At 43.3% G+C, this 23466-nt stretch overlaps 1 protein-coding gene across 1 annotated transcript; it reads left to right on the top strand.

Annotated features, from left to right (window-relative positions):
* Nucleotides 1-727: 727 nt before the first annotated feature.
* On the top strand, nucleotides 728-22713 carry LOC147121026 (calpain-1 catalytic subunit-like). The gene is made up of 9 exons (XM_085980330.1): nucleotides 728-790; nucleotides 6982-7041; nucleotides 8400-8457; nucleotides 9350-9414; nucleotides 9969-10037; nucleotides 10770-10848; nucleotides 14134-14250; nucleotides 19894-19952; nucleotides 21946-22713. The coding sequence occupies exons 4-9, from the start codon at nucleotides 9409-9411 to the stop codon at nucleotides 21967-21969; spliced, it is 354 nt and encodes a 117-aa protein (XP_085836456.1). The 5' UTR covers nucleotides 728-790; nucleotides 6982-7041; nucleotides 8400-8457; nucleotides 9350-9408; the 3' UTR covers nucleotides 21970-22713.
* Nucleotides 22714-23466: the final 753 nt, after the last annotated feature.

The following is a 23466-nucleotide window of genomic DNA, read 5'->3' as shown; positions in this document are numbered from 1 at the left end:
CAAAGCGCTTTACAGCCATTAAGAACTTTTTTTGGAGTGTAGTCATTGTTGTAGGAAACGCAGCAGCCAAAATTGCACACAGTAAGCTCCCACAAACAGCAAGGTGATAATGACCAGATAATCTGTTTTTGTTATTTCGATTGAGGGATAAATATTGGATGACTCCCCTGCTCTTCGAAATAGTGCCTTGGGATCTTTTACGTCCACCTAAGAGAGCAGACGGGGCCTCGGTTTAACGTCTCATCTGAAAGGTGGCACCTCTGACAGTGCAGCACTCCCTCAGCACGGCACTGGAGTGGAGTGTCAGCCTAGATTTTTGTGCTCAAGTCTCTGAAGTGGGACTTGAACCCACAAACCTTCTGACTCAAAAAAGACAAGAGTGCTACCAACTGAGCCATGGCTGACATAGTCAAATAGCTTGCAGGCAGTTGCTGTCTAGGCAGCCATGTGAGAACAGCTGTTTGAGCAAAGTACTGGAGCGCTGCTCGTGCCTTTGGAACCATATCCCAGTGCACCTAACTTCAGAATAAGGAGGAAATGAGGAGAAAGTTGGAAGAAACGAGAACAATCACTGAACCTAGAAAGGATTAGTTGGTAGTTTTGTATTATAATTTGTTATTATTACTGATGTGCTTCTAGATATTTAATTGAAATGTGCTTTGGATATATGGAACACATCTGAAAGTTTCACTCTGTATTTTCCTATTACAGAGTGATGGATGTTGCCGTTGATGCAAAACTGGAAGATGAGGAGGTATACGACTAATTCTCTCTCTGTTTGTTCTTTGAGGTACACTAACTGCTCGTTTTGCTTGTCCTTCTTTATCATAAAGGTTAAGTGTCACCATCCCCATGTCCCAACTTTCCCCAGGAAACATAGAAACATAGAAGATAGGAGCAGGAGTACGCCATTCGGCCCCTTGAGCCTGCTCCGCCATTCAATGCGATCATGGCTGATCATCCAAATTCAGTACCCTGTCCCTGCTTTCTCCCCATACCCCTTGATCCCTTTAGCCTTAAGAAATATATCCAACTCCTTCTTGAATATATTTAATGAATTGGCCTCTACTGCCTTCTGTGGTAGAGAATTCCACAGGTTCACCACTCTCTGGGTGAAGAAATTCCTCATTTCTGTCCTAAATGGCTTACCCCTTATCCTTAGACTGTGACCCCTGGTTCTAGACTCCCCGACCATCGGGAACATCCTTCCTGCATCTAGTCTGTCCAGTCCTGTCAGAATTTTATAAGTTTCAATGAGATCCCCTCTCATTCTTCTAAACTCCAGCGAGTATAAGCCCAATCGACCCAATCTCTCCTCATACGTCATTCCTGCCATCCCAGGTATCAGCCTGGTGAATCTTCGCTGAACTCCTTCCATGGCAAGAACATCCTTCCTCAGATAAGGCGACCAAAACTGCACACAATACTCCAGATGTACTCAAACCCTCTCGCTACAAAGGCCAACATACCATTTGCCTTCTTAACCGCCTGCTGCACCTGCATGCTTACCTTCAGCGACTGGTGCACAAGGACACCCAGATCTCGTTGCACTTCCCCTTCTCCCAATCTATTGCCGTTCAGATAATAATCTGCCTTCCTGTTTTTGACACCAGAGTGGATAACCTCACATTTATCCACATTATATTGCATCTGCCATGCTTCTGCCCAATCACCCAACCTGTCCAAATCATCCTGGAGTTTCTCGGCATCCTCCTCACAGCACACACGCCCACCCAGCTTTGATTCGTCTGCAAACTTGGAGATATTACATCTAGTTCCCTTGTCTAGATCATTAATATATATTGTGAATAGCTGGGGGTCCAAGGACCGATCCCTGCGGTACCCCACTAGTCACTGCCTGCCACTCGGAAAAAGACCCGTTTACTCCAAATCTTTGCTTTCTGTCTGCCAACCAGTTCTCTATCCAAGTCAATACCTTGCCCCCAATCCCATGTGCCTTAACTTTACACGCTAATCTCTTATGCGGGACCTTATCGAAAGCCTTCTGAAAGTCCAAATACACCACATCCACTGGTTCTCCCTTATCTATTTTACCAGTTACATCCTCAAAAAATTCCAGTAGATTAGTCAAGCACGATTTACCTTTTGTAAATCCATGTTGACTTTGTCCGATCCTGTCACTGTTTTCCAAGTGCTCTGCTATTACATCTTTTATAATGGACTCTAGCATTTTCCCCACTACCGATGTCAGGCTTACTGTAATTCCCTGTTTTCTCTCTACCACCTTTTTTAAATAGTGGGGTAACATAAGCTACCCTCCAATCCATGGGAACTGTTCCAGATTCCATTGAATGTTGGAAGATGATCAGCAATGCATCTACTATTTCTAGGGCCACTTCCTTAAGTACCCTAGGATGTAGATTATCAGGCCCTGGGGATTTATCGGCCTTCAATCCCGTCAATTTCCCTACAAATACTGATTTCTTTCAGTTCCACCCTTTCATCAGACCCTATGTTCCCTGACATCTCTGGGAGGTTATTTGTGTCCTCCTTTGTGAAGACAGAACCAAAATATGAAGCGCTGGAACGGCCATGAGGACTTTCAGCGGCCTCCTCTCCCTCCAACCTGGCACCCACTTAAATGCAGAGGCCTACAAGGCTGCCGATTTCCCAATCTTTAGCGCTGTTCTGCCTCTTTAAATGCCCGGCCGCCTCTTCACAGGCTACAGGACTGCCTGAATTTCATGGCTGAGCACTGGCTGATTCCCCTCTTGGCAGTGGGAATCCCACCAGGTATATCAGATGACTGGGTTGGGGTTGGAGCAGAATTGGAGGGCTGGGTGTAACTCCTCCCTGAAGAGAAGAATTCAACCACATAGAAAGTCATGATCAAACTGTATTTTTCTCCAGTCAGACTGCAGCTTGAGTACTATGTCCACTTCTGCTCACTGGAGACATTCAAGCATGGGAGGCAGTGCAGAGAAGAGCCACAAGGCTGATTCCTAATCCAGAGTCCCGAGCTATGAGGAAAGACCAAAGAAACTTGAACTTTTTAGACTTGAAAGGAGGGGCCAGAGAAGCAATTTTATAGCGGTGTGTATATATGAATATAAACAGAACAAAAAAGGTAAAATCTGAAAAATAATTTTAAATTAAATTACAGGAGTAGTGCAGAGGTTACCAGTTCAAACAAATAAAAGAGAAATTAAGGACCCTAAGAAGTTCTTAACACAGAGTGATGAACATATGGATAGAGTAGTGGAGGCGAAAACCCTGGAATAACTTTAAGAACCAATTGGATGGTGCCGGGGGTGGTGGGGGGGGGGGCGGTGTCCTTCAGGGTCATTCTGGATGGATAAACTAAGATGGACCAAATTACCTTCCTCAGCCATAAGTATCTGTTGTGTATAGTAGATATGAGACACCACATTGACAATTCACTCTCATGCCTGCTGCACCCAGTGCTTATTTGTTGGATGCCATTGAAATTTATGAAGGATGTGTGGTGTGGGAGGGAAGTCCACAAAAGAATAATCATGCATGGACTCTGGATTTGATGGGCTAAATGGCCATTCTCTCTAGATTTTCATGTGTCTTCACATCATCAACTGTGATACCCTGGGCATGTGAGGAGTTATGGGCACAGACCCGTATCTCATTACTTTGTGGTACAGCACATGGGAACAGTTCCTAAGTTGCGCCACTGTTTGGGATTGTGGTCCTCAATAAAAGGTTGATGAGTAATGGACTAGTTCATTGTTTTGTGCTTCTTTTGAAAACTAATAGGAGCTCTCAGTGGAACCGGCCTTGGGAGGTATTCAGGGTGAGGATCTTCACTCCATCTGCCAAGGCTTAGTAATCCTTGAAAATGACCCAACAAAGTTGGTGGACTTGCAGGCTGTCCTTGTGAAATAATGACTCCAATAAATGGGACTGAGACCCTCCACTGGCCCCCTAGATTTCAGGCAGGATGGTGCTAGTATATTAGACATATCTTTGTCCTCTAAAGAAGAATATCCAGATATTTCATACTACTTTTATGTTATGCTTTTAACTTTGGTGTGGAGATGCCGGAGTTGGACTGGGGTGGACAAATGTAAGAAGCCACACAACACCAGGTTATAGTCCAACAGCTTTATTTGAAATCACAAGCTTTCGGAGCGCTGCTCCTTCTTCAGGTGAAGTGGAGAAATGCATAAAGACACAGCTTATATAGTCAGAGAATCATGTCAGATGTTTACAGGTAACCTTTCCAACTGCCATTTATCACACCTCGGCAGAGAGATAATCACAGCAGTCAAAGGTGTGAATGGTGTCCAAACAGGTCAGTCAGGGAAACATTACATCAAAGAACAATGAGGTGGGGTCACAAGGGGTCAAATATTGCAGATGCTGGGGTCTGTGTGAAAAACAAAAAAAGACAAAAAACATTTTTTTTGGCTGGAAATCACAGCAGGTCCGGCCGCATCTGTGTAGAGAGAACAAGCCAATGTCGACTCGAGTCTGGATGACCCTGCATCAGGTGGGCTTACATGTAGCGTGACATGAACCCAAGATCTCGGTTGAGGCCGTCCTCATGAGTGCGGAACTTGGCTATCAGTTTCTGCTCGACGATTTTGCGTTGTCGTGTGTCTCGAAGGCCACCTTGGAGAATGCTTACCCGAAGATCGGAGGCTGAATGTCCTTGACTGCTGAAGTGTTCCCCGACTGGGAGGGAACACTCCTGCCTGGTGATTGTTGCGCGGTGTCCGTTCATCCGTTGTCGCAGTGTCTGCATGGTCTCACCGATGTACCATGCTCCGGGGCATCCTTTCCTGCAACGTATGAGGTAGACAACGTTGGCCGAGTCACATGAGTATGTACCATGTACCTGGTGGATGGTGTCCTCACGTGTGATGATGGTATCTGTGTTGATGATCTGGCATGTCTTGCAGAGGTTGCTGTGGCAGGGTTGTGTGGTGTCGTGGTCGCTGTTCTCCTGAAAGCTGGGTAATTTGCTGCGAACGATGGTCTGTTTGAGGTTAGGCGGCTGTTTGAAAGCGAGTAGTGGAGGCGTGGGGATGGCCTTAGCGAGGTGTTCGTCATCATCGATGACATGTTGAAGGCTGCGAAGAACATGGCACCAACAACAGCCAATCTCCAGACGCCATCCTACAACTCATCCGCTTCATCCTTGACCACAATGTCTTCACCTTCGACAACCAGTTCTTTACCCAAACACACGGAACAGCCATGGGGACCAAATTCGCACCCCAATACGCAAACATCTTCATGCACAAGTTCGAGCAAGACTTCTTCGCTGCACAGGATCTCCAACCAACGCTATACACCAGATACATCGACGACATTTTCTTCCTATGGACCCACGGCGAAGAATCACTGAAAAGACTACACGATAACATCAACAAGTTCCATCCCACCATCAAACTCACCATGGACTACTCCTCAGAATCGGTCTCATTCCTGGACACACGAATCTCCATCAAAGACGGACACCTCAGCACTTCACTCTACCGCAAGCCCACGGACAACCTCACGATGCTTCACTTCTCCAGCTTCCACCCTAACCACGTTAAAGAAGCCATCCCCTATGGACAAGCCCTGCGAATACACAGGATCTGCTCAGACGAGGAGGAACGCGATGGACACCTACAGACACTGAAAGACGCCCTTGTAAGAATGGGATATGATGCTCGACTCGTCGATCGACAGTTCCGACGGGCCACAGCGAAAAATCGCATAGACCTCCTCAGAAGACAAACACGGGACACAACCAACAGAGTACCCTTCGTCGTCCAGTACTTCCCCGGAGCGGAGAAACTACGCCATGTTCTTCGCAGCCTTCAACATGTCATCGATGATGACGAACACCTCGCTAAGGCCATCCCCACGCCTCCACTACTCGCTTTCAAACAGCCGCCTAACCTCAAACAGACCATCGTTCGCAGCAAATTACCCAGCTTTCAGGAGAACAGCGACCACGACACCACACAACCCTGCCACAGCAACCTCTGCAAGACATGCCAGATCATCAACACAGATACCATCATCACACGTGAGGACACCATCCACCAGGTACATGGTACATACTCATGTGACTCGGCCAACGTTGTCTACCTCATACGTTGCAGGAAAGGATGCCCCGGAGCATGGTACATCGGTGAGACCATGCAGACACTGCGACAACGGATGAACGGACACCGCGCAACAATCACCAGGCAGGAGTGTTCCCTCCCAGTCGGGGAACACTTCAGCAGTCAAGGACATTCAGCCTCCGATCTTCGGGTAAGCATTCTCCAAGGTGGCCTTCGAGACACACGACAACGCAAAATCGTCGAGCAGAAACTGATAGCCAAGTTCCGCACTCATGAGGACGGCCTCAACCGAGATCTTGGGTTCATGTCACGCTACATGTAAGCCCACCTGATGCAGGGTCATCCAGACTCGAGTCGACATTGGCTTGTTCTCTCTACACAGATGCGGCCGGACCTGCTGTGATTTCCAGCCAAAAAAAATGTTTTTTGTCTTTTTTTGTTTTTCACACAGACCCCAGCATCTGCAATATTTGACCCCTTGTGACCCCACCTCATTGTTCTTTGATGTAATGTTTCCCTGACTGACCTGTTTGGACACCATTCACACCTTTGACTGCTGTGATTATCTCTCTGCCGAGGTGTGATAAATGGCAGTTGGAAAGGTTACCTGTAAACATCTGACATGATTCTCTGACTATATAAGCTGTGTCTTTATGCATTTCTCCACTTCACCTGAAGAAGGAGCAGCGCTCCGAAAGCTTGTGATTTCAAATAAAGCTGTTGGACTATAACCTGGTGTTGTGTGGCTTCTTGCTTTTAACTTTGTATAAGACACTATATTAATGGTATGTAAGCTGCTATATTGTAGATGAGTCTGATTCCCAGATATACAATACTATATAGTACTGTGGTTAATTTCTCTTTTCTGGCTATGTATGGCTATATGTGCACTCAATTCTTTTCTTCTATGGAAAAAATCCTAAAGGTTGATGAAGAAGACATTAGCGCCAGCTTCGAGAATTTGTTTGATCATTTAGCAGGGGAGGTGAGAAATTTACATTCACTACTAGGGTTGTTCCATTTGTCTTTTCCAACTTTAATCTCGTGCATGTCATTAGAAGAGTATTCTATAATTATTTTAATTTTACCTATTGTAAAGTAGATTGAGATAAACATGGGCTGGGATTCTTAAAATGCAGCCAGGAATATTTCCTTAATCGGTATGGTGTACACATGTAGTAAAGATGCAGAGCAGTTCTGAATAATGAAACAGGATAAATAGGTCATCTCTAGCCTAGGAGGACACTTGAGATCTAGTAATCCATAACCTAATGAGGTTTACGTTAAAATTAAATAAACATAAAGGTGTTGGACTGAAAATGAACTAATTTCAAAGGCATGAAAGGGCACCTAGCCCTAATTGTTAGGAAAAATAGCAGATTAAACAGCAGACCATCACTAGGAGATAATTCATATAGGAAATAAAGTACAGTTAAATGCATTCCAACGAGAAGTAAAGGGGTATGCCAAAGGCAGGAGTTTCATGTATAAATAGAGAGGTTAGTGAAAAATTATGATTTTAAAAAGTCATATTGCAAAAGGTATAGAAAGAGAGCAAGAGCATTTCAACATAAATGGAAATAGCAAGGGCTATAGGATAGTCAAAGATGGAGAATGACCACTGAGCGATAAAGGAGGGCATCTTGCACTTCAAAGTAAGAGAATAGCAGAAATGCTTAAGTATTTCACATCAGCTTTTACAATGGCGGAATAGGACTGTAGGAGCACCTGAGGAGGTTGTCAAAGAGCCATGATTACAGATACATAACGAAAACTGTATTAAAACAGTTAATGGGATTAGGTATTGAAAAGCCACCAGACTCAGATGGTATGCATCCCAGAAAGCTGAAGGATGTTGTAGAAGAGATGGCATAGGCACTAACCATGATTCCTCAAAAGTATTCAGAAATAGGAACTGTGCCAAAGGACTGGAGGATGGCAAATGTTACACCTCTGTTCAAGAAAGTAGAAATAATAGGGTAATTACATTATCTCTGATCTGGCCAACTTTCCACTAGTTAACAAATTGGTAACAAGATGACAGATTAAGGATTATCACTGGAAGAACAAAGGGACATATTAAAATAATGTTTTTATACAGAAGGTGTATATTAGAACACGAAACAAGTGGCTATTGAGGCAGAGATCATAACATCATTTAAAAGTGAATTGGATAATTAGTTGAAAAAACAGGGAGAAGTGCACCCCAAATATTTTCCTTCCACTTTGAGACAAAAGGTTGATCTTGGCATCTCCTGACTTGTTTGGATTTGGGCTGATTTTCTGGAAAGGACATGGCCGCTATTTGAACTTTGAGTTTTTTCTTTGCTCTTTCAAATTCAGGATTCAGAGATTTCGGCTTTTGAACTGCAAAGAATACTGAACAGAATTGTGTCCAACCGTAAGTAAAGGAATCCATTTTATAGGTTCACACCAGTGACTGTACTGGTGCTCGAATTGGAGTTATTGTTAACTGCATGCGAGCATTTTCACATGGATAAAAGAAGAAAACCAGGTCCTTTTTTGAATGAGCTTCCCATGATGATGCCGTGGAATAGAGTGCTAACCTTGATTCACCTGCGGCTTAGTTGGTGGACCATGCAGAATAAGGATGCTTGGTTCAATCCTTAGTCTGTGTTTAGTTAGCTGATCTCAGCTGGGATGGTAATCGGGTGCTACATATGGCCATGATGCCTCTAGGTTGGGCAGGGGGGAAAACTGCCAGGATTCGTGTCTGATCAGTACTTGTAGAAGGCAGAGGTATTTTGACATTGCAAAGTTACACCAGGTGGACCAGCTAAATGAAGCCAGGAAATTTACCCTCCTTTTTGGCTGAATTGAAAGAAAACTGAGTTTCCTGCAGATACAGACACATCCAAACTACTTTTTCCCTGATTCTGCTTAGATTTATTTGGACGAGTGCAATTGAGCTAGCGTTCTAAATCCCAGAACACACAAGTGATTATCGAGTCCATAACAGAATTTTCTTTTAAAGGTAGAAGTGCACCAGGTATGCCCTGGGTTTCAACTCCCTCTACTATGTGGAAAAATCACCATGAAAGAAACCAGAGTCAGGTAGCACCTAAGGCCTCTAGGTTTGATGTAGTGCATAGAAGCACAAATATTACTCCAAATCTTGATTGGAAACTTCATTAAATTGAAAGAAAGGATGGGCCTCTGAAGCCTCCTCGACAGAATAGTTGGTTGCCTCAATAATATTGTTGTATAAATATTAACTTTTTGTATATTCTCATGACCCCATTCCATAATAATATGTGCTGTTTCATTTTCAGGTGACGACATTAAAACTGATGGTTTTACTTTGGAGACCTGTCGAAATGTAATCAGTCTAATGGATGTATCCTTTTAATGACTACACCTGTTTCTTCACCCAGATTTTGATTTCATCTGGGTAAGAGGGAAGTTTAATTTTTTGTCCTCAGATATGAAACCTTTCAGTTATTTAAAAAAACTCTGTCAACTTTATTAATATCCTCTTGTCAATCAGATGATCTGTATCCAGGCTTCTGCTATTGTCAGTCTCTAATCAGATGGTGCTTAAAAGCTGCAATGAGTTGCCTTCAGTCTTTTTGCCTCACCATGGAGAAGTGCCTTCTCTTCACTTGCTGCCTCTCCCAGATAGGCCGGTAGAGATTGTGAACCATGTCCTATCATTGTCATGTGCTGGTGAATCAACGTGTTTGGACCACCATGTCTCCCTCATTTCCAAATGGCCCAGCCGCAAGCTGGTCCCAACCCCCAACCCTGATAAGGTCTTGGCAGATGAGCAATCCATCCCAAATTAAGATTGGTTCTAAAGATTTACACAAAAGGCAGGTTTCAATAGAATTTGATATTTCTATAACTGGACATATTTCCAAGTAGTTTTCCTGAATGAGAATTGTAAAACAGAAGGATGGATCTGGAAAAATTGGACTAGTGGAATTCAGGGTATTTTGGAACAAGATACAGAAAATGCTGGTAAGTAAAAACTTTTTACAATAACCTTGTTTCCTGATCAAAGTCAGCCTCCCTACCAGATTTCCTGCTCCTAGATCGGCAAGCTGCCTTTAAGAAGTGTGTTTCGCACAGACTCCTTGCCAGATTAATTTAAATGAGGCCCAACCAAGACACCACATTGATTCCATCAGGATAGCAGGCTGTATATCCACCTACTACCCATCTGGTTAAAGTTATATATGAAAATCAACCTCAAGCCTACAGCACACAGTTAAATCTTTTTAAGTGTGATCTGTACACCCCCTGGTGGCAGCTTGGAATGACACATTTAAAGAAGTCCATAGAACAAGTGAGCCTGCAATAGAAACATAGAAAGATAGGAGCAGGAGTACGCCATTCGGCCCCTCGAGCCTGCTCCGCCATTCAATGCGATCATGACTGAAAGGAGTGTGTAGAGCACGTGACATTCATGGGAGAGAGTACTTTTTTTCCCAATTGAAAGTAAATTTTTAATATTAGAAAAAAGTGGAAATTGTGAGAAAGCACTGTTTTATAAAAGTTATATGGCGCTGCTCATGAATTCTGGCTTCCACCTGACTGGCCTATCCAGCCTGGTGCATCTCTGTGACCACAGTTTTATCTGTTACTCTTTGATGTCCCTTCTGCTTTAGAGAGTTTTTTTCATTCTAAAACTTTGATACAAGTTAAAATAAGATTAGAAAAGCTTAAATCATTTTCTTTTCCTCCATTTAGAAAATCTTCAAGAAGATGGATGCTGATCATTCTGGTGCCATGAGTTCACATGAAATGCGAACAGCACTTGAAGAAGCAGGTAATGTTTGAAACCAGCCATCCATACTTCACTGAGCTGCATTTGGAGAGTTAGTTATTGATTTCTAGGGTATAATATGTTCAGTGTATACTTAGCTGACCTAAAAATTCTTGAGTTCTTATAAACAAAAAACGGTTTTAGGCCCAACAAGACCTTCCTTCTTGTCTCATCAACCTGCTTTATCACCATCTCCTTCAGGCTTTCCATGGAATAAAAGGGACAGTGGCAGCATGGATACGAAATTGGCTAAGTGACGGGAAACAGAGAGTAGTGGTGACCGGTTGTTTTTCGGACTGGAGGAAGGTATACAGTGGTGTTCCCCAGGGGTCGGTACAAGGGCCACTGCTTTTCTTGATATATATTAATGATTTGGGTTTAGGTGTACAGGGCACAATTTCAAAATTTGCGGCTGACACAAAATTTGTAGGTATAGTGAACAGTGAGGAGGATAGGGATAGACTTCAAGACACAGAGAGGCTGGTGAAATGGGCGGACATGTGGCAGATGAAGTTTAACGCAGAGAAGTGCGAAGTGATACATTTTGATAGGAAGAACGAGGAGAGGCAATATAAACTAAAGGGTACAATTCTAAAGGGGGTGCAGGAACAGAGAGACCTGAGGGTATATGTACACCAATCTTTGAAGGTGGCAGGACAGGTTGAGAAAGCGGTTAAAAAAGCGTACGGGATCCTGGGCTTTATAAATAGAGGCATTGAGTACAAAAGCAAGGAAATTATGATGAACCTTTAGAAAACACTGGTCCAGCCACAACTGGAGTATTGTGTCCAATTCTGGGCATCACACTTTAGGAAGGATGTGAAGGCTTTAGAGTGGGTGCAGAAAAGATTTAGAAGAATGGTTCCAGGGATGAGGAACTTCAGTTACATGGATAGACTGGGGTTGTTCTCCTCAGAGCAGAGAAGATTGAGGGGAGATTTGATAAGAGGTGTTCAAAATCATGAGGGGTCCAGACAGAGTAGAGCACGAGACACTGTTCCCATTGGCGGAAGGGTTGAGAACCAGAGGACAGAGTTTTAAGGTGAGTGGCAGAAGATCCAAAGGCGACATGAGGAAAAACTTTTTTACACAGAGAGTGGTTATGATCTGGAATGCACTGCCTGAAGGGCTGGTGGAGGCAGATTCAATCGTGGCTTTCAAAAGGGAATTGGATAACTACCTGAAAGAAAAATTTTTGCAGGGCTACGGAGAAAGGGCGGGGGAGTGGGACGAGTGAAGTGCTCTTGCGGAGAGCGGCACGGGCTCGACGGGCCGAATGACCTCCTACTGCACTGTAACGATTCTAGTCCTAGCCTACATTTTTCTTTTGCTGCCCAATTTTCTGGTCACATTCGAGCAGGGCAGGAGCAGAATTTAGGCAGGGATCTGGTACACTGGATCCCTACTCAATGGTCTGCCATAATAATTTGGCCAGCAACAGAAGCGCCCACCCTCAAGTGGCAGTGGGGGGTGGGCGGGGAGCTTATTTAAATGAGGTGGTAATGCTATCATGTATCCCATTTTCCATCCTTATTGCCTCATTTAAAGCTAAGAATCAATTACACATCTAAAATGGGCATTCAACTTTGCAGAGGAAAAGGCAAAGTTAATTTAAAGTGCTCAGCTGCTACTGTAAAAGGATTCATAGAAAGCTGATCTCATTTGGAGCTTTTTTTTGGAGACACTTCACTATTACTCCCTGGTGCTGAAACTTTGTTTCTCCCCCCCCATTTTAAAATGTGCAAAATAGGTTTCCCATTGGGAATACCCTTGGATGTTTGTTTCTTGGAGGAAAAACATAACAGGAGTAGGCCATTCAGTCTCTTGAGCCTGTTATGCCATTCAATTAGATCATGGTTGGTCTGCATCTTAATTGCATTTACCTGCCTTGGTTCAATATCTCTTAATACCCTTACCTAATTAAAATCTCTGTTTAAAGTCAGTCCACCATGCCTGTACTCTTTCACCCTGGGAGATCAAGGCTACCCTCTACAGCCACATGTACTTTCTCCACAAATACCATCATCTCCAAACCTTTTTTCTGCAGATTAACTCTTATAGTTCCCATTCATACCACCTCATCATAGTCAATGCCAAACCTTGCTCAAACAGTGCCTGCATGCTGAACAACTCTAATGCATCCATAATTTCATAGAAACATAGAAGATAGGAGTAGGCCATTCGGCCCCTCGAGCCTGCTCTGCCATTTAATGAGATCATGGCTGATCATCCAAATTCAGTACCCTGTCCCTGCCTTCTCCCCTGATCCCTTTAGCCTTAAGTAATATATCTAACTCCTTTTTGAATATATTTAATGAATTGGCCTCAACTGCCTTCTGTGGTAGAGAATTCCACAGGTTCACCACTCTCTGGGTGAAGAAATTCCTCCTCATCTCTGTCCTAAATGGCTACCCCTTATCTTTAGACTGTGACCCCTGGTTCTGGACTCCCCCGCCATCGGGAACATCTTTCCTGCATCTAGTCTGTCTAGTCCTATTAGAATTTTAAAAGTTTCAATGAGATCCCATCTCATTCTTATAAACTCCAGCGAGTATAAGCCCAATCGACCCAATCTCTCCTCATACGTCATTCCTGCCATCCCAGGTATTAGTCTGGTGAATCTTCGCTGCACTCCCTCCATGGCAAGAACATCCTTCCTCAGATATGGCGACCAAAACTGCACACAATACTCAAGGTGTGGTCTCACCAAGGCCCTGTACAACTGCAGCAAGACATCCTTGTTCCTGTACTCAAATCCTCTCACTACGAAGGCCAACATACCATTTGCCTTCTTAACCGCCTGCTGCACCTGCATGCTTGCCTTCAGCGACTGGTGCACAAGGATACCCAGGTCTCGTTGCACTTCCCCTTCTCCCAACTTATTGCCATTCAGATAATAATCTGCCTTCCTGTTTTTGCCACCAAAGTGGATAACCTCGCATTTATCCACATTATACTGCATCTACCATGCATGCATCTGCCCAATCACCCAACCTGTCCAAATCATACTGGAGTTTCTCAGCATCCTCCTCACAGCACACCCAGCTTTGTGTTGTCTGCAAACTTGGAGATATTACATCTAGTTCCCTCGTCTAGATCATTAATATATATTGTGAATAGCTGGGGTCCTAGGACCGATCCTTGTGGTACCCCACTAGTCACTGCCTGCCACTCGGAAAAAGACCCGTTTATTCCAACTCAGTGGTAAGAAGTAGGTACGCACGTAGAATGGGTTGTCAATAAAATTAGCAGTTGTATTTATATACACACTTCTGATTTTCTCCCCAGGTTTCACTCTGAACAGTATGTTGACTCAGATCCTTGTTACTCGTTACGCAGACACTAACCTTCTCATTGACTTTGATAATTTTGTTGGCTGTTTGATCCGTCTGGAAACCATGTTCAGTAAGTTATTTTTCAAAATGTCTTGTTACATTAAAGCCCCAAGTTCAGTAAGCACGTTGGGACCAAAATTCTGGGAGCCCCGCTCCACTGGTGAAAGTGCAGCAGAATAGAACTCCCATCCACTCATGGAGACGGACCCATACCCTCTGCCAAATCATGGGGGAATAGGCCATTTAAATACACGGGGGCATGTGGCCCTTGCCTGTAAGGGAGCATCAGAGTGGCTTCTCCCAAAATAAAGAGGAAACTTAGACGAGTACCATAACACTAAGAGGGTGGAATGGAGGCCTGGGCTGGCTGAAGAGTAGCAGGTGATACATTTTTAACATGCTAATGGCCATTGTTGGAGAAGTAATCAATCCCTTCTCAGCTGGGCTTAATGGCATATTGGACAGAATTCCAAAGGGTAGCCCAGGAACTCCCCCAGACATTCCCCAAACTTGGTTCATCAACAATTTATACTTGTTCCCTTCATTCTTCTCTGGATGTGCCACATCAAGAAGGTCTACTCCCCAGCCAGAATCTAAACCAGACGGTAACCCTGTGGACAGAGGTTCTGCCCTAATCCCGACCCTGTGGCAGGCATTTGGCCCTCCCCAGCTACTTGAAATTTGGCCCAGTTGGGTCTATCCAGTAGAAATTAACAATTTAGGAACTTGAGAATTTATAGGAATAGTTGAAATCCATTAAACACAAAAAGTCAATGGAAAGGCAAATCAGATGGGATGTAGAATGGGCACCGTCATATATTGGCCCGTAATTTCCGATAGGAGGCTTCCCGCGTGCGGAGGCCTCCTATCGGGGAAAAAATCTACGAACTTACCGGAGGACGCCCGAGGTCCGGATAGTTCCGATCCTGGGCCTCTCCAAACTCAAAATGCGCAGGGCCCACGTATCCCAGAAGCGCATGCAGTTCACAAGCGTCCCTGGGATCACGTGGGCCAGGCCAACCAATAGCAGAAGGGAATCTCCCTTCATACTATTGACAGAAACCTGTCAAATATTATGAATGGAGATCACCCCAAAAACACAGTAAAACATTAAATGCATTTTTAAAAACCCATCACTTTTTAAAAACATTAAATGCATTTTTAAAAACCCATCACTTTTTAAAAATGAGTTAAAATGACAAATTAAATATTTTAAACAAAAATGTAATTTTTTGCAAAAAATTAAAGTTTTTTACGGGGTTAAAAATAAACTTACCTTTTTAAAAATATTTTTAAATTATAAATGAGTGAATTTTTTTTTTTTTTTTAAACTTTTTCAACTCTTATGCTGGTAAAACCAGGCGTAAGATTTCTAAGTGTTTTCTGCGGGCGGAGGTTCTGCAGAAAGTGGAACTCTCCACCCGCAAAGGCCCTTCTCCAGGGCAGGTGTCAAGCCCGTACACACCCGTAGGGATCAGAAAAAACGGGCCAACATCTGTTTTATGTCCCTGCCGTAGTTGAAAGTTCTGGCGTATCTCAGTCCCACTTACCTGCCTTGTCACAATACCCCTTAATTCCTCATGTCTCCAGAAATTAACTAACTACAATAAATGATTTAAAAATGACATTAACTATTTCTTTATCTGCTAATGTAAATAATTTAATATACATGGTTAATGATTGTAACATACCCAGTGAGGCTGCCAGGTTGAGATCAGGCTGCCAAACGCCTGGCACACAAGGTAACTCATCTACCTGCCTCATCTGGCTTTCAGTGCGATTTGTGCAGCTATTTACAGTATTTGCATCTAGGATTGGGCTCTTCTCCCATCAGTGTATTCAACGGAAACTCATCTCAATTTGACGGGAGCCTCCATCACACAGTGGAGCAGATAGTATGGAGTGAAAGGTAAAGTAATAAAAAGGGAAAAAGCAGGAACTAAGTGTCACAAAACATATTTGAAAGTTCTCTATCTGAATGCACGTAGCATTCGTAACAAAATAGACGAGTTAATGGCACAAATAACTACATATGGGTATGATCTTGTGGCCATTACAGAAACATGGCTGCAGGGTGACAATGCCTGGGAATTAAACATACCAGGTTATTTAACGATCAGGAAGGAATGTGAGGTGGGGTGGCTATGTTAATAAAGGAAGGAATCACTGTAATACAGAGAAATGATATTGGGTCAAAAGATCAGGATAATGAAACAGTTTGGGTGGAGGTAAGGAATAATAAGGGGAAAAAAATACTAGTGGGCGTAGTCTATAGGCCTCCGAACAGTTGCAACTCTGTTGGACGGAGTATCAATCAGGAAATAGTTGAGGCTTGTAATAAGGGAACATCTATAATTATGGGGGATTTTAACTCTCATATTAATTGGACAAATCAAATTGGGCAGAGCTGCCTTGAGGATGAGTTCATTGAGTGTATTAGGGATGGGTTTCTTGAGCAGCATGTAACTGAACCGACCAGGGGGCACGCAACCTTAGATCTGGTCCTGTGTAACGAGACAGGATTAATTAAAAATGTCCTAGTAAAGGATCCCCTTGGAATGAGTGACCATAACATGGTTGAATTGCATATTCAATTGGAGGGCGAGAAGGTTGGATCTCAAACAAGTGTGCTAAGCTTGAATAAAGGAGACTATGAAGGTATGAGAGCGGAATTGAGTAGAATGGATTGGGAAAATAGATTAAAGGGTAAGACGATACATGATCAGTGGTGTACATTTAAGGAGTTATTTTACAACTTCCAAAAAAAATATATTCCACTGAGAAGAAAAGGGTGTAAAAGAAAAGAGCCATCCGTGGCTAAGTAAAAAAATTAAGGATAGTATTCGACTAAAAACAAGGGCATATAAGGTAGCCAAATCTAGTGGGAGGATAGAGGATTGGGAAAACTTTAAAAGACAGCAAAAAATAACAAAAAGATTGATTAAGAAAGTAAATTAGCAAAAAATATAAAAACAGATAGTAAGAGTTTTTATAGTTATATAAAAAGAAAAAGGGTGGCTAAAGTAAATGTTGGTCCCTTAGAGGATGAGACCGGGAAATTAATGGTGGGAAATATGGAGATGGCAAAAACACTGAATGAATATTTTACATCAGTCTTTACAGTAGAAGACACTAAGAATATCCCAACACTGGACAAACAGGGGGCTATAGGGGGGTGGGGGGGGGGGGGGGGCGAAGGAGCTAAACACGATCAAAATCACTAAGGAAGTGGTACTCGGTAAAATAATGGGACTCAAGGCGGATAAATCACCTGGACCTGATGGCTTACATCCTAGGGTCTTGAGGGAAGTGGCGGTAGGGATTGTGGATGCATTGGTAATAATTTTCCAAAACTCCCTGGACTCAGCAAAGGTCCCGGCCGACTGGAAAACTGCTAATGTAACACCCTTATTTAAAAAGGGCAGTAAACAGAAGGCTGGAAACTATAGACCGGTTAGCCTAACATCTGTGGTAGGTAAAATTTTGGAGTCCATTATTAAGGAGACAGTAACAGGACATTTGGATAATCATAATTTAATAGGACAAAGTCAGCATGGTTTTATGAAGGGGAAGTCATGTTTGACAAATTTGCTGGAGTTCTTTGAGGAAGTAACATATAGGGTGGATAAAGGGGAACCAGTGGACGTAGTGTATTTAGACTTCCAAAAGGCATTTGACAAGGTGCCACACAAAAGATTATTGCTTAAGATAAAAAATCACGGGATTGGGGGTAATATTCTGGCATGGATGGAGGATTGGCTATCTAACAGAAGGCAGAGAGTTGGGATAAATGGTTCGTTCTCAGACTGGCAATCAGTAACTAGTGGTGTTCCGCAGGGGTCAGTGCTGGGTCCCCAACTCTTTACAATCTATATTAACGATTTGGAGGAGGGGACCGAGTGTAACATATCAAAGTTTGCAGATGATACTGAGATGGGAGGGAAAGTAGTGAGTGAGGAGGACATAAAAAACCTGCAAGGGGACATAGACAGGCTAAGTAAGTGGGCAGAGATTTGGCAGATGGAATACAATACTGGAAAGTGTGAGGTTATGCACTTTGGCAGGACAAATCGTAGAGCAAGTTATTATCTTAATGGCAAGAAACTGGAAAGTACTGAAGTACAAAGGGATCTGGGGGTCCTGGTGCACGAAACTCAAAAGGTTAGTATGCAGGTGCAGCAAGTGATTAAGAAGGCCAATGGAATGTTGGCTTTCATTGCTAGGGGGATAGAATATAAAAATAGGGAGGTATTGCTTCAGTTGTACAAGGTATTGGTGAGACCGCACCTGGAATACTGCATACAGTTTTGGTGTCCATACTTAAGAAAAGACATACTTGCTCTCGAGTCAGTACAAAGAAGGTTCACTCGGTTAATCCTGGGGATGAGGGGATGGATATACGAGGAGAGGTCGAGTAGATTGGGACTCTACTCATTGGAGTTCAGAAGAATGAGAGGCGATCTTATTGAAACATATAAGATTGTGAAGGGGTTGGATCGGGTGGATGCGGGGAGAATGTTCCCGATGCTGGGTGAAACTAGAACTAGGGGGCATAGTCTTAGAATAAGGGGCTGCTCTTTCAAAACTGAGATGAGGAGGAACTACTTCACTCAGAGGGTGGTAGGTCCATGGAATATGCTGCCCCAAAAAGCTGTAGAAGCTACATCATTACATAAATTTAAAACAGAAATAGAGAGTTTCATAGAAGTAAAGGGAATTGAGGGTTACGGGGAGCGGGCAGGAATTTGGACATGAGTCTAGGTTCGGATCGGACATGGTCCTGTGGGTAGCGGAGCGGGCCCAGGGGCCGTGTAGCCTGATCCTGCTCCTATTTCGTGTGTCTAATTCTGTTAGATTCAGGAGATGGTTCTGTGATAGTAGATTGGTGGTTAGGATCAGATCAGCCATGATCTTATTGAATGGCGGAGCAGGCTCGAGGGGCCAATTGGCCTACTCTTGCTCCTATTTCTTATGTTATGTTCTTATAATATGGCCCCCGCTAGTGTTGTTCACACATTGCATGTACCTACAAACAAGTGAGCTGGCCTCACCGATAATACAAGATTATCTCATTTATGTTTTCTAGTGTTCCGGTGACATGCCAGGAATACCAGGGCTACGGTTTAGGATGCCAGAAACCAGTGACTGGCTACTTGTCTAATACTAGGCAATTTTACAGTGGTGGGCGGCCTTGAATTTAAGGGGGCATAAGATAATGGGGGCGATGGTGCTAAAAAATTTTGAATTGCAGTCTCTTCTTCAGCGCCCATTCCAAACAGGCGCTGCTAGTGTAGCCCAGCAAACCTTGTGCATGCCCCGATTGCACTGGCTGCCTCAAGCACGTTGCAAAGCTTGGGCTTCCATGTCAAATAATACAGCAGATTGGATGCCAACCTTTGAGATTATTAGCCCCAGTATTTCCTTGTTCAGCTGGCACAAGTGTGTAACCCTAGTCTAATTTCTTAAACTAAAAATATCAGACTCAGTTTGCATACAAATGTGGGTAAAAGGTTACACTTCAAATGTATTTCTTGAAGATTTCACCCTGTTATGCTGCTGCCTTCAGTTATGCTTTGCAGAATTACCTAAAAAGATACTGAAACACCTGGCTGTTTTACAGAAAATCCCAAAAGATCCCCAACCCTCTAAGTGAAAGAAACGAGAAAGATGATTCAATTTTGAAATGTGCCCATTTATGTTCTTGCCTTTTCAGGAATATTCAAACAATTAGAGCAGGCTGATGAGGGAATGGTGGAGCTGGATATACTTCAGGTATGTATTTGATGCTGCCAAATGAAAGAGAAGCCATACAAACACGAGCTCGTCATGCCTTAATGTATTTATTCACACCTGTTCTACGTCAGTGTGTGAACTGGGAATAATTTGCATGCACAGTATATTTGTCATTTTAAACAAAAACATGTCCGGTGGGATTTTCCTCAGCTGTACTGCCTAAACCGTCCTGCTGGAAATGCAGTGGGTTTGCCGCTGATACATATTTTGATGTAATGTCTGCCTCAAATGAGTGGATGCATCATTTTAATACACATCTGGGCTGTGTCAGGCTTGCAGGCAGGGTGAGTCTGCAGGGTTGATAGATGGCAGTAAGCATCCAGATGGTCATTCGAGATGACACAGGAATATAAAGGTCAATGGGTTTCTCCCCAGCCCACCCTCCCTACTGGCAACACTAGGTTTCCCAATGGGATTCTCCCTCTCTGACATGTCTGGAAGAGGAGGAAAACCAAGAATGCCTGAAATGCTCTCTATCCAGTCACCAATGACTGCACACCCATATCTGCAGAGAGGTGAATATGCCTCACTTTAGTAAATGAATAATGCAGATTAGAGGTTCATCTTCCCAAAGGAAGCTGGAACAGACCAGATTTGAGTGACTTAGATGTGTGAATGTTTGACTAACCCCAATATCCTCTGATGTACCCCAATCACAGTATCTCCTGCTTTCAATGGCAGTGGTTAGCACTGTTGCCTCACAGCGCCAGGGACCCGGGTGACTGTCTGTGTGGAGTTTGCACATTCTCCCCGTGTTTGCGTGGGTTTTCTCCGGGTGCTCCGGTTTCCTCCCACAGTCCAAAGATGTGCGGGTTAGGTTGATTGGCCATGATAAAAATTGACCCTTAGTGTTAGGGGGGATTAAATACGTGGGGTTACGGGGATAGGGCTTGGGTGGGATGGCTGTCGGTGTAGGGACCGGGTGCTAGGGTTTGGATGATCAGCCATGATCTCGTTGAATGGCGGAGCAGGCTCGAAGGGCCTACTCCTGCTCCTATGTTTCTATGTAATGCATGAAAGAAGGTTATTGGGTTTTTCTAAGAACCAGTGTAGCCTGATTGGTGGCATCGTGGGTGGATTCAACCAACCATTTTCTTAATACATCTACCTGCCAATGGAGAATGGTCTGAGCCAGAAGATGATGCAAAGCTATGTGAACTGCTGTATGGATACCGATACCTATAACTACTGACACATGCAGTGACTGTAATGGTCAGTTGTGGTTTGAAGCTTGGCTTCATCTCCTTGCAGGCATTGCTGACCTTTGGGGATGCTACGACAGAGTAGCACTGAGGACAACTATCCTTGCAGCAACCTCACACAGCACTTTTTTTTGTTCACGGGATGTGGGTGTCACTAGCAAGGCTAGCATTTATTGCCCATCCCTAATTGCCCTCAAAAAAGGTGGTGGTGAGCAGTTAGAAAAACTGCTGCATCGTGCCTGCACCTTGGAATTCCTTTCCTTTCATATTCTCCTATGTCTTGGTCCCCTGCCCCGTCTGCCTTGGCCCCTATTGTGACACTCGCCATTAATTGTACTCATCCCTTTTAAATTTGACATACATACAGTTTTCCTCTCCCACCACTTGTCTGGTTTCGATCCAGTGTTATTACCAGTGAGCCGACAGCAGAAATTTGGTGTAAACTTTCATTTCAATCAGTCCAAAATCTGCCTGGAAAGATTCAAATATAGTTTGAAACATTCCTCTTTCACCACACTGACGGTTACTTTAAAATGTTATCAGCATTTTGGCCATTCTCCAACTAAAAGTTAACATTCTAATTTATTGTGCATTTAGTATTTTGGATTCGATCAGAGACAAAGTCAGTTTGCTATGGCAGCACACTAAGTTCATGTTATACAATCAGCTTATCCCAAGCTTGTTGGGTTTTTTTCCTGGCCCAAACGGGATATGGTCTCCCGAGTTTTGAGTGTAACCCAAGATTCATTTGTTTTTCTTTTTCTCAACAGTGGTTGACTTTGTGCCTAAACTGAAGTGTTGCTCTGCTGCAAGAAGCCAGACTTTGGTCAATCAACAGACACTTCCCACAGACATCTCTAAGCTATAAAGGAGTAAAATGGGAACTAATTTTAGTTTGTTGGGCATTATTAATGTGGAGTGAGGGAACAGGTTTGTTTTTCTTTTAGTGCATTGCTGTCTTGTCCTATATGCAGAATTTTGGAAATTGTTATTTTAACCAATCAGAACTGTGCATCAATCCATATTATATAATGCAATGATTTGCATTTCCGAGACCCCCATAATTCACTGCAATTGTCAACATGTTCACTAACTTTTATTTAAAAAAAAGTCCAAAGCTTTAAAACTTCGCATATTTTTAAAATGAGGTCAGCATCATGATGTCAGGCAATGAGGAGAATCGGGATGGTGATTTGGAACCTCCCAAGTTTAAAATGTAATATTCAAACTGAAGTGAGCTTTAAATTTAGAGAATGCTTGCTTTCTGCTCTGTAGCTAAAATTAATGGATGTGATGTTTGAGCTCATGCCAATTTTTCCTGATTGGTTGAGTAGCCAATGATGCCTAAACCTAGTTGAATTTCTATTAAAATTAAATAGCTGGTGTTTTTACTATATTTTTGACAAGGATGCTGGATGGTTTTGGTAGAGCTGTTTGATATATTTTCTGATTTATACTAAACTGAATACTCAAATTAAAAACTGCTTTTATTTGGACAAAAATGTATCTGGGAATTAAATACAGAATATGGGTAACTGGCTCATTTGCTTATGGTTTGTTCCAGAAGTTGATACTGTTCAATACTCTCTCCCTCCCAGTACATACTAAGGGACAGTGATTATTCAGCATGATACAGCAATATGTAATTATCTTATTAAAAAAATCCCATGCACTTCCTGGCAATAAAGCCTTGTCAATTTTTTTTAGAAACTGCTAAAGGGCAATTCTAACCCATCCCACCCAATGGGCACGAGGCAGATGTGCAGTTAAAATAGCACTGCAATGATTTACTGCCCTGTTCCTGCATGATTCCCACCAGCCACCATTCTAAGTCCTTTTGTTAGCCTCAGTCAGGCAGGTGCCGAGATTGCCTATGACATCCAAAGAATCCCAATGGCATTTTAACAGCCAACTGAATAGGGTGTCAGTCACAGGCCCACATGGAAACTCTGGCCTTCTAATGCCCTGTGCTCCGCAGTCCCCCCGTTAGAGAGATAAGGTCTCAGTCACCAGCCGCATGCGACTTGGTGCTTGCCAGCAGCCTAGACGCACTGCAATTTTAGGCTGCTGTCTGGCAGGATGTAAATGAGGGCCAGTTAAAATAGACTGTGACTTCTCTCAAACTTCTGGGCAGGAAGGTTATTGGCTCCCTCCAGTTTCCTGCCTAGGACTTAGAATCATCATCATCAGCCTATAATTGCCCAATTCGGCCACAGGGTAGTTCTGTGTTATATTTTCCCCACAGATTGCTCAAACTGCTATCTAAAATTTTTGGTAATTTTTTTCCCTCA

Source organism: Somniosus microcephalus, chromosome 3 (genome assembly GCF_052327205.1).
Source record: "Somniosus microcephalus isolate GS21.2 chromosome 3, FLI_Smic_1.0, whole genome shotgun sequence".
Classification (NCBI taxonomy): domain Eukaryota; kingdom Metazoa; phylum Chordata; class Chondrichthyes; order Squaliformes; family Somniosidae; genus Somniosus; species Somniosus microcephalus.
The sequence above is the reverse complement of the archived record's forward strand: the minus strand, read 5'-3'. Positions and strand labels throughout refer to the sequence as shown.